This window comes from Leptosomus discolor, chromosome 7, assembly GCF_034619465.1.
Source record: "Leptosomus discolor isolate bLepDis1 chromosome 7, bLepDis1.hap2, whole genome shotgun sequence".
NCBI lineage: Eukaryota > Metazoa > Chordata > Aves > Leptosomiformes > Leptosomidae > Leptosomus > Leptosomus discolor.
In genome coordinates, this window is record NC_141397.1 from 51,599,521 (window position 1) to 51,614,818 (window position 15,298).

At 36.8% G+C, this 15,298-nt stretch overlaps 1 protein-coding gene across 1 annotated transcript in view; it reads left to right on the forward strand.

The window, feature by feature from the left end:
• The window catches only part of ACAP2 (ArfGAP with coiled-coil, ankyrin repeat and PH domains 2), a 63,603-nt gene that overhangs the window by 33,673 nt on the left and 14,632 nt on the right, over positions 1-15,298 (forward strand). The window contains exons 9-13 of the mRNA XM_086468592.1: positions 1,404-1,478; positions 2,843-2,854; positions 7,741-7,853; positions 11,488-11,508; positions 14,670-14,721. Coding sequence (XP_086324718.1) covers positions 1,404-1,478; positions 2,843-2,854; positions 7,741-7,853; positions 11,488-11,508; positions 14,670-14,721 — 273 coding nt within the window. The remainder of the gene's footprint in view (positions 1-1,403; positions 1,479-2,842; positions 2,855-7,740; positions 7,854-11,487; positions 11,509-14,669; positions 14,722-15,298) is intronic.

Here is a 15,298-nt window from a genome sequence, read left to right on the forward strand (position 1 = left end):
TGTCTAATACAAGGGTGTAAGAGCCAGTTATTGTCCCTTTTTTGTCTCATTTATATCATTTCAAGCAGAGGAAATACAACCCTGGGGAAAATGACCAGAGTTGGCAGGGGCCTTTGCTTGTGGTTGTGAGGGTGAGTGGAGGTGACCCCATCTGTGTATGAATCGAGGTTCAGTTAGTCACACTGTGGCCTCTGCCACGTGACTGACTTCAGCTGGAAAACTGGTGTTGCACACTGTTCCTCGTCTCCTCCTCCGAGGCCTGGAGTAGGATGAGGTCTGTCCCACAGATGTAAAGCTGCAGGCTGTACTGCTCTGTTCAGTCTGGCATCTGCGTGGTTATTCGGCAAGATGCTGCGACTGGGGTTAGCGGCAGTCTTGCATTACAGGCTGGATCGTAGAATCATAGAATCATATTGGTTGGAAAAGACCTTTAAGATCCTAAAGTCCAACCATTATCCTAACACTACCAAGCCCACTACTAAACCATGTCCCTAAGCACCACAGCAGATTCCATAGTGTGTCACATAAGCACCAAGATAACTGGCCTTTCAGGCAGCATCTGCTCCTCCACTTTACCGTATTTCTTATTTAAACATCAAAGTCTAAAAACAAACAAACAAAACCCACAAAAAACCACCCCAAACTTACTGTCTTACAGGATATCTTAAATTTCCTGCCTTTTTTTTTCCTGGTTTTAAAAGGAAAAAGTTTATATGGTAGTGCTATAGACATGCTTGCAGCAATTTTTTTGTAATATCTTTTTTTGTTACCACAGACTTTGTAAGGATGCTACCTTAAATCCTCTCTGTGACAGTCTCTTCTTTGCAGAATCATGTTGTTGTTATTTCTGAAACTAAAAACAGTTAGAGTGGTTCTTCCTAAGATTTCAAGGACTCTTGCTCAAATACTGCTGATGAGTTGATCAAAGCTATCGATACAGAAGCCTGGTTGAGGCAGTTCCCCTGCTTTGTGGAGGGGAAAAATCTCTAGCATTTGCTCCGTCTAGTTTTTGCTGCTAGTGCCAGTGCTGCTGCATAGGCCAGTCAGCCAGCAGGAGCAGCTAAAGCATGAGTCATTCTCTTCGGAGCCCGAGCACCAATGCGGTACAGAGTCGCATATGCTTGGCACCATGCTGTTCTTTGAAACATTTCTTCTAAGGCTTACAAGAAATGTACACCTCTCGTAGAGGTTAATTCAGGATGGTAGTGCAGTGCTTTAAACGAGGCTTCAGTGGTTATTCAAGGTAAACACTCTGTGACCAGAGAAGTAATTATACTATGCAAATAAACCAAAAGTTGTGCAATGTCTAGACATAATGTGTTCTTTTTTGTCAGCATGATGAAATCTACTGAGCCAAATTTCTCTTGATATCTAAAGATCCCATTTTCTGTTTCTCTTTACAGCTGGATCAGTTGGCTGTAGATGCTGCAAAGGAGAAGAGAGATATGGAGCAAAAGCACTCCACTATTCAACAAAAGGTACTTGAGAGAATGTAAAAGGCAGACTGCACACACATTTTTGTGCCTCTAGCATCTCTCCCCAGCAATGCCTCTGCATCATACCTGTGAGGGATGGTATCTCTAGTGCAGGGAAACAGACTTGCACATCATTAAGCATAGGGTTGGACTGCAGATACTAATTTTGTATTATAGAACAGCATATTATGTTTATATTTGACTGAAACATAAATAGAACAGTAGAATTTACTTGAATGCTGGACTCTTTTGTTAAACTATCAATATCTATTGCATCTTGGATTCAATATAGTTGTAAAAGTTGCTCTCTTTCCCTCCTGTGTGTCTGTGGAAGAGGTGCGTATGCTGCACAGTCTGTCATATGTATCACTTTCTGGACTGTGCCAAACAGGAGTGCAGCACTTTGAAGTAGTCTGGCAGCTGCTATTGCGTATAAAGAAAAGTAAACTTCTGTAAAGGCTGTCTGATATATGGTGTTCAACTGTACACAAATATGAAAGTGATAACATTAAATTGCTGTTTTGGGAAGATTTGTATGTGCAATAGTTCTTATTTTTGCTCGTTGAGAAAAATGTAGATAATTCATGTTGGGGGGGGGAATGAATTCTGTTGTTTGGATGTTTCAGAAGCTCTAGATCAGTATTGGTTTTGCAGGTATAATGCTAGAAGTTAAAAATATTTCCACTGAACTCTCCGGTAGTGAGCTAATACTGCAGGTACTTTTGAAAGGGATTAGATACCAGTTTAAAGGTAATGCAACACTTCTTACTCTCATTCAAATACATTCTGTATCTGTTCAGGTGGCATAAATAAATAAATAAATAAGCCTAACGTAAATGAAATCTGAGTAAATTCAGGAATGAAAACATGCTAAGATTATAATGTAGGTAGCCTTAGTAGGAGTCAGTAATAATGGGGAAGAGTAACATTTTTGGTTGCTGAAAATGTTTTTGTCACTTCATCCCATCATTCCTGCAGGAGTTGGTGGGAAGCATTAGAATTGCTGTAACTGTGAAACTGAGAAGGCAGAATGATGGGGTTTAGGGCAGTGCTGATGTGCTGTGTTTGGAGGCAAACAGGAGATAACAGGCAAGGAAGGGGAAGAAAAAGGGGAAATGGGAAGGAGATGGAACTTGAGAATTAATGTTGAATTTTAATTTGTTTGGGCTGAATAGGCCTAGTTTCAGGAGTGGGCAGTAGTTGAGGGTTTTACTGTTAGAGAACAGTGGTACTTGGTGAAGGATGTAAGTTATGGGCAATTATCTTTTAATTGGTCATAGAAATAATAACTTGTTACCATGAATTATGGTTATTGCTGTTGCCAATGATGACTATGTTCTCTGTTCTTTCTTCAAATGCTGCTTAAGGCTGCTTTACAGGTAAACTATTTCTAATAGTATCAATGGTTATTGAAACTTTTAAGCTTCTTGAAACTTGATAAGCTATATCTGTGTGTAGTATAAATATTCTTGGTTTCTAGTCCAAATGGCAATCATAATATGGTTATTTATATATTGTTCCTTATTTTTATCAAATGACAATTTTATGCTGTCTCTAAAATATGATCCAGGGCAGTCAGATTGTATTGTACGTTGTCCTCTAAAGGTCTGTTTTGGCATTGATGCGTTTTTGTGATGATAATGCCTAGATTAATGCATCCAGGCTTTGGAGGGCATGCTTTATTGGAGATTCCTCTCATAGCTCGTCAAATTGTTTTCTTGGTTTCTTAGTCTAATCATGTTATCTATTGGTTTTTGTCTCTTCCTACTTGGTTTTCCCAACCTTCCCACCAAGTTTTCTTCCAGCTCATCAGGGTTTCAGAATCTTGAACTGACTTAGACCTTGGATCTTGTTCTTTATATCATTGTTTGTCATCTGGTCAACCTGACCAGAATGGCAACCTTGTTCTCTGTTCTGTTCTTATGACTTGTCATGTTGCTTTCCACTGGGCTGCCTTCCCAAATCTTCTAGTGCCAAAGCCTTCCATGTTTTATAATTACCAAAACTTCTGCTTCTTGTATTGAATATTCCATGAGGTATAACTGCATTTAATATACTGAAGTTTTAATCTAATGCTTCAGAATGATGCCTTTTCTTCATTGTGTGGATAAAGAACAGTTCCTTTTCTGAGATATATAGGTAAGTGCACATGTGCACACACCTACCCACCCCACTACCTGTGTTTGCGTACATGTGCATATGCATGCAGAATAATTGCACTAATTAAATAACTCATCTCACTTTTCTTTACAGTCATCATTCTGTTTAATTAGGTGGTTGTATGAGAGGATAATGCAAAAGTCATGGAAAGGCTTGGTCACTGCTCTAGTGTGATTTCTATTTTAAGAGAACTGATGCCTGAATTTTTGTTTGTTTTAACTTCAGTGTTTTATTTGCTCAGCAAGTATGCAGGAAACAATTCATTTTTTTAGTGTAAGAAATTATTTTTTATATTAATCTGGAACAACACATACTATGAATTTATCTAGAAATGTCATGATCATTCTGGGAATGCAATACATTTTTATAGGGAAAGATTCATATTATGTCACAGTGATGTCACAGTGTCAGCATCACTTAAGACTTATAACTTGTTTTCTGAGCAGTTTGCAGCCCATTGCTGTAGTAACATGTTGAATTAAGAAATAATTTTAAAATCATTTGGACCTGTAAACAGCATTATGGCTTTTTGGTTTTGTGACAGAGCTAACATTTTGTCCTAAAATAAGGGAAATTATATAGGAAAAACATTTGCATTGAACTTTAAATAGTTCTTGTTGTATCCAAATCCCTTTTTCATTTAAAAAAAAAAAATAAATAATCTGCATCCAAAGAACTGCTCAGGAAACAGCTGGAGTGAGAATGATTTGAAAATTTTTAACATCTTGAGTAAACAAGGTGATAGGAAACCAGATGTTACCACAGTCATAAGAGATGTGCCAGTATTTCAAGTGACTTGTATGCTCAGTGACTATCTTGCCTTCTTTCGCTTTGTCTTGGACTATAAACCTTGTTACTTGTTGTGTCTGTTGTTGTTTTAAGCCCTTCCTCAAGGGACTTTCAATTTAAGCATGACAGACATTCCTCTTGCCAATAGGAAGGGAATGGAAGTAACTTTCTAAATGGGGGAGTTGCACCATTAGCGTCTTCTATTTAGTATACGCTGGAGTAACTTTTCATATTAGTGTTTTCTCTGGTACTTACGCTCCCACATTCACTGCCTTTTTAAAAAATTTAAAATTCTGTTTCTCTAAAGTAAAAAAAACTTACTGAATGTTAAAATGCTGATACTCACACTCCCTAAGATTTACTGGTAAAATGGCTTGAATAGCTTTCACGACCTGCTACCAGTCTTCATATTGAAAGTAAATTAGAACTCTGCTGCTGAAAAGTATGGGGATTTATGTTTTGGTAACAAAATTGTATACAATACACATACCTGGCTTAATTCTCCGAGTTCTGATTAGGTGAAATGTACTTTAGTCCCAAAGGTTACTTAAGTAATAAATAAATTATGTTTAAAAATCAGTCTTTAGCAGCTGCGTGTTTGGTTAAGGAATACAAAATTCGGAATCACATATAGTGACTGAGTTTATTAACATGTGATTCTCTTATGCAGGACACTGGAAAGATAGAGATATTTCTCTCCACCCCCTGATTATTTTTAGTGATTCATTAAACTTTTCCATGTGCTGAGATAAAAATAAACTATGATGTGACTGCTTTTCTCCTATTTTTTAATTATAAAATAGCAGAGACTATAAGATCAGATAGAGCTTATCTAGTTCCTATTTCTACTTTTATCCTTTTAATTGAAATGAAGCGTGGGGTTTGTTTGGTTGTTCATCTTTTTCCTGACAACAACTTTGAGTGAAACTTTATGGATAAAGTATATGGAAGTTTTACTCCCTCCCCTACCAGTTGATAGTCTGCTGTGTATAGTTAGGAAAATATTAAACGTTTGTCGTTGTACTCTTGTGTCTTTATCTGCTCTATGAAGGTGGAAATCAGAGAAGCCATTAAAAATGACACGAAGTGCACTTCATGAGGAAGGCTCAGTATTTTAAACCATTTGGACTGAGTGTAGCATGATAAATGATCCAGAGGAGTTTTCCCGTCATGCTTGTTTATGTCTTCAAAGCATAAATCTAGATTCACTGGAAAAGACATTTGCATTTTCTGCAGCAGTTCTCCAAACCTGGAGGAAAATGTGATTACATGGTAGTTTGGACAGAAAAGACAGGGAATGTGTGTTATCTTTCATTAGACAAGGAGTTGCAAGCATCACTGAAGATGCAAATCTTTAGCAGGTTTCATTATGTTTGGGAGCTGGTAAGTTAGAGCTGGTAACTTACTGGTTTTTGGGGAGGGAGGGAATGTGACATCAACCTGTCTAAGTGTGCTAACAGGATTTTCTCTTTTCTATTTTTTTGGAGAGGAGAAGGAAAAAAACAAAGGATTTTTAACACTTTGAGAATGTTTGTGTGTGTCATAAGTAGTGAAATAGTAAGTTAAAATTGTACTGTGATATTTGGCTGTTTGTGCTTACGTGAAGTCTTTAATGTTCAACATGTTCTGATCTAGAAAACAGGCAGAAAATCAGTTATTAAATGATGAATGCATGCAAAAATTTGTTATTTTTGAGAAGCTTTTATTTGCAACCTATATGTTTATTTAGATCAGTATATGGTAGTGAAAGGATAGTTCCGTCATCTTTTGGAACTGATTAGTTTTGCACTGATCTTCTGCCAGTGAATAAGTAAAAATCGAGATTTAACATTTCAAATTTAGTTAATCTATTCAGATTGGTAATAATTGAAAACAGTGTGAGTAGTTTTGTGGAATTTGGTGCTGTGCAGGCCCGCGAGTGTAAAGGGCCCATTTTGATATTTGTAACTACTTCACTGTCTTGTTTAGCTAAGCTTGCATTGGACCAAAGCATCTGCATGTGTAAGAGTAAACACTGTGTGTAGCAGAAAAGTTGAGTGCAGGCTGGACTGTTGTCTAGGGCTAATGGTATTGATTTTGAAGCTGACTTTTTTTTTTGGTATAGCCTCTTTTTCCCTATACATAGACAAATTCCTAAGGAGCAAAGTCTGAAACAGAGATTCACATACACACTTTTCACACAAAGCTGATATTTGCAATTTACAATAAGTACCTGTTGAAGATATGGGAGAGTGATGTTGTGAAATGTCCTGCATCTTCAGTATTTACCCTGTTTTTTTTTTCTTATGAAACTTAATTTTCAGTGATGTGTCTCTTCTGCCCTAGTTAAGGGGAAGAAGCTGTATGTTGCTAGTCTACTTTTGTATTTTACTTACAGTGAGATTAAATAATAGCATGTATATTATTTTGATCTCTGGACATAGCTTATGATAAATGATGTCATTCCCTGTGTGCTTTCATGCACCTCTAGTAGTGGGTAGCCTCCCACTCACTGAATACCTGAGCACGTAGCTCCCTGGGAAAAGTCCATGCTGTTTCAGATGAGATATGAAAGCAAGTAATCAGCACATGTATTACTACTTAGTCTGCTGTACATTTGCTGGAGATGAAGCAGTTAACCCTTCTAAAACTTGTAAAGCTGTTATTAACTGTTATTACTTGTTATTAGATTGATTGAAATATATATTCCCTTGTCCTACTTCTAGCTTCATATTCTTGTCAAAGATCATAAAGAAAAAAATACTTTTAAGTTCTTGTCGTCATTGTGAGCACCATGACCCCTTTAATTTGGAGACAACTGATAGCATCATCTTTATTTGATTACTTGTCTAAGTTCTGATCTGGCTCGCTTGTCAAGATAGCAGAGCTGAAGAAAATGCTAAACCGTGACTGGCTTTATACAGTTGTTTGCAACAGGCTGCAACTGCTTTTCAGTTTTGACTAACTCACGTTGTGCCTTTTCCTCTACCTTACTGTTCCGTTTTTGGAATGTATGTAAGACCATTTGAGCAGATGGTTGAAGCATCAGATGCTCTGTCAGTAATGTTTGCCCTCTACTTGGCCGTAGTGGTCACCAATACCTGAGCAAGAAATTCCCCTTGAGTGCAGGGGAAGTAAAAATCTTCAGCACTCTGATCTCCTAAAAATGCCTTCAAAAAAAAAAAAAAAATCAGGGGCTGAGAGTCATGGTTTAATTAATAAGTGTTGCAAGCAAAACATTATTCCTAAATATTTACTCTTTTTGACATTAATAGTGCCCATATTTTGAAGTTTTATTTGAAATGTGTTTTTCTTGTCTTGTTCCTTTGTATCCTAGGATTATTCCAGTGATGATACTAAACTAGAATACAATGTAGATGCAGCCAATGGTATTGTTATGGAAGGTTATCTATTTAAGCGAGCCAGCAATGCCTTCAAGACTTGGAACAGGTAATTATTCAGAACCTCTATTTACTAGCTTAAGATTCTGCTTGTTAAGCTAAATTCTGTTCTGACTTAACCTATGCAACTCACTGATTCCACAGTTTTGACAGAACGCTTGGACGACTCTGCTAATTAACAGAGATGATATTTCAAAGCTATTTTGCCTTATTTTCTGTCTTAGTTTGCAAGCCTTTTTCAAAGAGTGTGTATTAGTCTGGAGAAGTCGTATGTGTGGAAAGCTTGGTTTGTCATGCAGTCTGGCTCCGCAACTGCATTTTGGTCTTACTTTGGGCTGAAACAGCAATCCTTGTGATTCTATACAGTAAGCTATGTGAATGTATATGCTGGAAAAATAAGTGTCAGAGGACAAAGTAAAATGGAAGTTGTGTAGCCATTGGAAGCAGGCAAACACAGTGAAGGACTCAAGTACTCAAGTTTTTTTTTTCCTGAAAGATAAGCGTGTAATTGTTACCCTTTACAATTCCTGTCCTGTGCAGTGACTTCTGCATAGCAGTTTCAATGCTCCTGTTGGGAATTCAAAATATATTTAGTGATGTCTCTTTAACAATGTATATTTTACTATTGTTTAAATAATTTTCTCCATGAACAGGATTTCTTTTGCATTTCCAAGGATGTATGCTTTTTTCAAGGAAATACGACACATGCTGGAGCATTTACAGTGTAGTTGGATGCAGTTCTTGAATTTTTAAGTTAATTTGTTGTGATATAGAGCTCTCTTTAGTGTCTTATGTTCTTCAATTTTTGCAGCAGTGCTTCTATTTGCAGTCTTTCAAAGGCCAGAATGTGCATTTAGATATGTGGTCCCTTCTAACCTTAATTATTCTATAATTCCTTCAGCATCTTGGAACATCGCAAGTCTAGAACAAATTGGGATTCCTTTAAATCCGTGGACTGATGGAAGGGCCGCTGGTGTCAGTATCTGGATTAGCAAGTCGTGTGCAACTAGTATAAGGGATTTTGCTTTGGACTGCTACTCTGGTCCTGTGGTCTGATTATCTGTCTGTAATTGTAATGTGCCTTCTGGGTTAGTTTCATCCAAGCAGAATTCAGAGTTCTCCAAGACAAATCTGTAAGGCATCAAAGGGTGGTGAAGGGAGAAAACTTGGAGATGGGCCTCATGTTCCTGGTCTGAAGTAAAATGTTAGTGTAAGCCCACAGAGAAAAATCTGCAGTAACAGGGCAGAAGATTGTCCTTTATTGGATTCTCAACAGGCTGAAAGGGTCCTTTTTGCAAGGAGTTTTGCAGGATTGACCGCAGCCCCTTGTTAAGTGACTAAAGGCAAAACTCTGACTTGCTCTCTGAGTTCTTCTTTTGGATAGCATAAAGGCCTTGCTCTGTAAGGAGGTAATGGGAGGGAGCAGGACAGGAGTGTTGAAGGTAGCTGAGAAATATTCTTCCTCCACATGGCTTAATACCTAGTAATGCTGTACATGTATCTTACCTTAAGGGGGTTAGGGAGTAGGATTAAATTAAAATTAACTTCTGTGTGCTGGGAATGTAAATGGATAAATGTGGGGAAATCATAATTAAATCAAGGTACACAGTGACATTCTTTCGGGTTAAGTTACAGGTTTGAACATATATAATAAAAACATATCCAAACAATAAGTTATTTAAGAGAGCCAAGGTAAACAGCTCAGTAATGAGTCAGAGCTACGTACTTTACGATGTAGTTTATATTTGCTTATAGTTTTTTCTTCTGTTTGTCACAGGAGTATTCAATAAAGGTAAACCTTTAACCTTTTTCAGTCTTAGATTCTTGGTAATTTATCTTGCTGTGATAGGCTAGTTGAGGGCTGCAGGATTAGGCAGCAAGTGGCGCTGGATATGTTTTCTGTAAACACAGTTTAGAAATTGAATCATCATTTTAATTTTGTACTTCACATTCACAAACCATTACTAATTGTTATGAAACTACTACATATTATCATATGGAAAATACACATTTAAGGCCTTAATGAAGATAACTATTAGTTTCTGAAGCTAGCCCCCTTTTTAATGTTTTAATAAAAACAGATAAGTGTTTCTATCTTATTTTTATTTCTGAAGACAATTGTAATTGCTTGCTATGTTGTAGGCACTGAAATGGTCATGGCCACTTTCCACTGCCTGCTTCCAATGATGGAATGCTTTACAGTATTGCAGTTTCAGCTGCAGGGAGATAATACTGATTAAAGTTGACTATATGTTAGAGGTGAGAGTGCGTTTCCAGTCACTGGGTAGACTACGAGACAGGACTGTGTCATTGCATTAAACTATTTTGTGCATAAAAATGTACAACTGAAACACCAAAGGAGGAAACATTTAGAGAATTACATATTTCATATGAGGGAATTCAGAGCTGAAGTCAGGGACCCCAGGACAGGCAAGATATTTGCAGTGTTCTTATTGGGTAGGTAGTTTGCTGCTTCATTATATGCCCATCTTTGGAGGAGGTGGGTAGAAAATCAACAAACTGAAACAAAACCAGAAGAATTTGCCTGGAAAAAAATACTGGGATTTCCTGATGTTCTGGGCTGAGGGCAACAGCACTGATCTTCCTTGCTGACTGCTAATTGCACTGTCAGTGTGTATTTGAAATGGTAGCTTCTTTTTCCCCCCCTGTTGGTATCGGTTAGTATTTTGATAGTTCCAGGCCTTTTAAAATACTCCTTTAAGACAATTAAAGGCACCAAAAAATACTGCAATTACCACTATTGGTGTGTGCTTGTCCACATTAAAAACATAATAGAAAAAGGAAATGATATAATGGATTTTGTCTGTGTTTGGCACACATCAGTATGAGTCTAGGTAACAAATTAGATAATTGTGATGCTTCTGTGTGCGTGTCTTCATCAATGAATCTGTGGACACCATAGTGGATTGTCCTGGGAGTTGGTTGCTGGGTGAGAAAAAAATTGAAACCATATAATGCAGCCCTTTGGGGGCAAATCTGTTCTAATAAAGGAAAACTTGTTTTGTTTCCAGTCCAAGATAATTTCTTGCAAGTATGGTGTACTTTCTTCCTGGGGCAGCTGGCAGCTTGGGTTTAATTGTCTGAAGACTTTATTTGGGCTTTTGCATCAAATTTCCCGTTCTTGGGATAGTTCTGCACGACACTGGCTTGAGAAGCAGATAGTGTTTGAGCAGGTTACGAAGTAAACCACAAGAGCTATTTGCAGTTCAATGTTGCTGTGTTTTGAAAGAGCCAGAGATTTTTGCAATCTCTGTTTAGTTGTGACTAAATGTATAGTGTATAATGTACATGAGTATATATATAATATATACTCTAGTGGAATCAAAATGATATCTTTATACTGGAGAGTCTTACTGTAACAGGTATGGAACAAGGTTTTTTATGTAACAGTTTTTTTGGTTCCTAGAAATTCAAATGAAAAATAAGTCCTTATCATGAAGAAAAATATGCATGAATAAATGTATGTAGGGACAAAAGCATTTACCAAACACTAGTATGTTCTGAATAGTTTTCAGGTTGGATGCATTAAATGTTTTCCTTTTTAATGCTGCTGTATTTTCAGATCGTGCTAATTCTTTGCTTATTTTGCTCATTTTGCATTTTTCATTCCTTCTCCTCCTTTCCCTTATGTTTTAATCCTACCCCATTTTTTCACATGACAGGAAAAAGCCAGATCACATCAGGTACCAACCAGCTTCTTTTATACCTTCCCAATGTTTCTTTGGCACGCAAAAAGCTCTTAATTAACCCTGCATTTAATTTCGATTACTTGCAATGGATGTATAAGTGGCTCAGTCTAAGAAAATAACAGAAGGATTCTGCCTGGGATGCCAGTACACGTGCTGCTCAACACCTTTAAAAGAATTAGAAAGATTGAGCTAGTTGTAGCTAAAAAGGAATTAAAGTGGTTTCTGCACTCAAACTTCTGAGCATACAAGATCAGCGTTTTGACTTTTTCTAGTTGAAGTTGGTGAGAATTTGCTTATCAACTGCTTTGGAAATAGATGTAACTTTTAAATGTTGTGCATTCTCAATCACTGTTTTATTTGCGTGCTGATAGCAGCTAGCAAAGGCTGTTTCCTTTTGAGAATCAATAAGCACGATTCGTTTTTTGTGTAAAACTCAGTTTAATTTTTATTACCCTCTGTTCTCAGAAATGAGAAATGTTTTTCAATGACTTGTATTGTTACTTAACAAACGCTCTTTTAAATTGTGTCGGTATAAATGATGGAAAACATTCGCCTGCTGAACCCAAACAGCTATATTTAAGCACTACTGAGTGAGGCAGTGCAAATTACTTTAGAATTCCCCAAGTATGTTTTCTCCTTCACCATGCTTCTCTCCTATTTTTGACAGAACAACACACTGAAAGAAATTTTGATAATGTTCAGTACTCACTGCACACATCTTGCCTAAAGGTTAATGAACATTAATTCTTAGAGCAGGATAGATGTGGTAGACCCTATAACAGCACCTTCAGTACACATATTGTACCTTGGAAGTTCTTGGCCGTTACTGCTATAGCCCCCCAGCAGTCTGTTTCCTACAGTAATGAGTAGAGTTTATTGATGATACTTGGTTAATATGAAATAACTCAAAAGTTTTTGGCCTGAATAAAACTGCTGTGGTGCTGACATGTTGGAGGGGAGTCTGCCACTTTTATTTTTTCAAGCATACAATAAAATGTATTAACTTTATTTTCCATTGACATCTACTTCAAAAGTGTGATCTACAAGTTATACTGCATTCTAAATTGTTGATCTTGTTCAATAAAAGTTTCTTAAAAAAAAAAAGTCAAAACCCCCGCACTTCTTGGCTAGACTGAAGAGTTCTCTTAAGCAGATTTAATTTCTCTACTAGGAAAAAAAGGGGCTGAAATTCTTCAGAAACTTCTAGACTAGGCTTTAAAGATGACAGAAATTTGTTTTACAATTTGCGTGCTCACTTATATCCAGTTGATCAGATTGCAGCTTATTTACTGTAGTAACTCACAAAATATTTAGCTGTAGGACAAATGAAGCATTCTGTTAATGAAGTTAATTACAGTACCTAAGGCCATCATTAGAGATTGCATGTTATCTTGGGGCAAGGCTGCTTTTTTTTTTTTCCTTTATCACTTAGGCACCACTTTTATGTTTTTTCTATTTGGTGTTACGTTCAAAAATAGCACATTAAAAAGCCCAAGTTTATTTTCCTTTTCTAGTCTGCTTTTTTGTTGAGTTACCTGTTTAAGTATTAGCAATAACCTGCCTTATGCTCATATTTGAAGATCAGTTACTGCATCTGTGGGTTTTTTAATAGCTGGTAAAGGTGATTACTTTTAAATAGCAGTGACCAAAACTACTGCTGTTAATAAATTGAAAAAGTAGGTGGTTTTTTTTTTTTTGCATTATTCTGTTCAATTATCTTAACCCAAAAAGATGACTATTACTGTGTTGGGAACCCAGTATTAAAAGACAATCCTGTTCTTGCTTTTTAAATTAAATATATCTGCACAACATTTGAAAAGATTAATTGTTAAAAGGTAGAATCTCATCTGTCTGCTAAGTACTAACTTTTCTAACAAATACTAGATTTTCTGATTTGAATCTTAACTTTTTTTTGTATATTTTAGTTTTTCTTAACAGTCTTTGTTTCTTTTCATTAATGGCTTGTGGTGGTCAAATAAGTACATGGAGCCCTCTTGTTACTAATTGTAGTAAAGTGTAGCTTGAAGTTCAGCAGCCTGCAGAGAGTAACAAGATCTGTTGCAATACAATAGTTTGCGTGCTGTTACCATTCAAACTGATTGGCCGTGCAGAAAAAAAGTGATGTGTGGTCTAAGTGGGGTATCCGAGGTATTTGAGGAATTATGTTACAGGTTCACGTTATAAACCTGAACAAAACAAAAAAGAATGAATTTCACTGCAGGACTGAATTATTTTTTACATTCCCTCCCTTTTTGGTAGTTCAAACCCAGTAACGATTGGGTAGCTTTTATTTTGTACATCCCCAGAAGAGCTAGAAAGGCATGGTTTTATTTGCTGCTTTTTTTGTATTTGGTTGTCTGATAAAATGCAGTTGTTAGAGGTCTGAGGCACTCATTCCTATTTTGGAAAAAATTATAATCTTTCTGTTCTCTATGAATTGTATCCTGTCTGAACAGTGAGTTTGACAAGGAAGGATACAGTTCAAAGGAGCCTTTAAGCGTTAAGTTGTCTTTTGGATTTTATAGAATGCCTTCATTAAATCTTGTATTTGATATTTCCCTCCAAAGCTGAGGCTTAAGTTAGAATCCTACTTAAAAGGTTTTCCTTGGTTTTTCTTTGGTTTTGTATGTGATCTTTTTATTTCAGCATCTAAAATTTTAAGAAATGCCAAATATAGATAGACATTAAACCTGCACGGGATAGCAACACTATATTATTTTTAGTGCCATAAGTTATTTCTTAGTTCTGCTCTCAAAAGTAGTGGAGTGAGTAGTGTACATAGTTTAAGTATTTTTGTTATTCAGATGATCTGAATTTGCGTTATCAATTACTTAAAATTGTAGCTTGCTGCTAAAATACAGAAGGAAATGTTCTTTGAAATGAAAATGCTTTGAGTGATAGCTTAACTAATGTTGTCATAACATGAATGTGTTTGTTTAGGACTCAAATTATTTGAACCTTGCTTTTTTCTCTGTTTTGTCTCTGCTTTCCCTTTTTTCCTTATTCTCACGAAATACTTGCCAAAACTGACTGTGGCATTACTTTAGTGAATTCTTTTATGCAGTCTCTCTGTGGACTGTACGTTAGCACGTTTCAGTCAAATAAGCACTGTCAAGTCAGTTATGTATTCTCTGGATGTCTCTTCATTTGAATAGGCGCTGGTTCTCAATACAAAATAACCAACTTGTGTACCAGAAGAAATTTAAGGTAGGTACCAAAAACTGGCTTGGGATAGTTTGGGCTGTGGGTGGTTTTCCTGATTGATCAGGGGAAGGAGAAATAGTGCTGACATTGGCATCCTGCGTGGTGTTCAAGAGCCTGCTGCATTTTCCAAATTAGTTTCTCCCTTTGTAGAATGAGAGTAATAGCCACACTGACAGATTTTGAGGTTCCTGCGCAGTGACTTGTAAGCACATACATTATTTGCTGTGGGTTTTGTGACCTTGTGGCAGAGAAGGTTTATGAAGAATCTTAAAAGTTGTTGGTCGCAAAAGGCAGTAGTCCATGCTGTTCTTCGGGCACTTGTGTTTAACTCTTTCAGAGCTTCCTCCCTCCAGTTACTTGCTGGGTTCACATACTCAGCTGAGCAGTGGGGGAGAGGGTGGGGGGGAGGTGAAAGGCATAAAAGCATTTGCTGTGTACCTGTATTTGATACTGAAAATATAAAGTGGTTCAGCAGTCAATATCTGTTTTCTTGATGGCGGCAAAGTATTTTAATTTTGGAGGAGACATTTGTGTACACAACCAAATAAAATTAAATTATAAATAATTGGGGATTATTAGC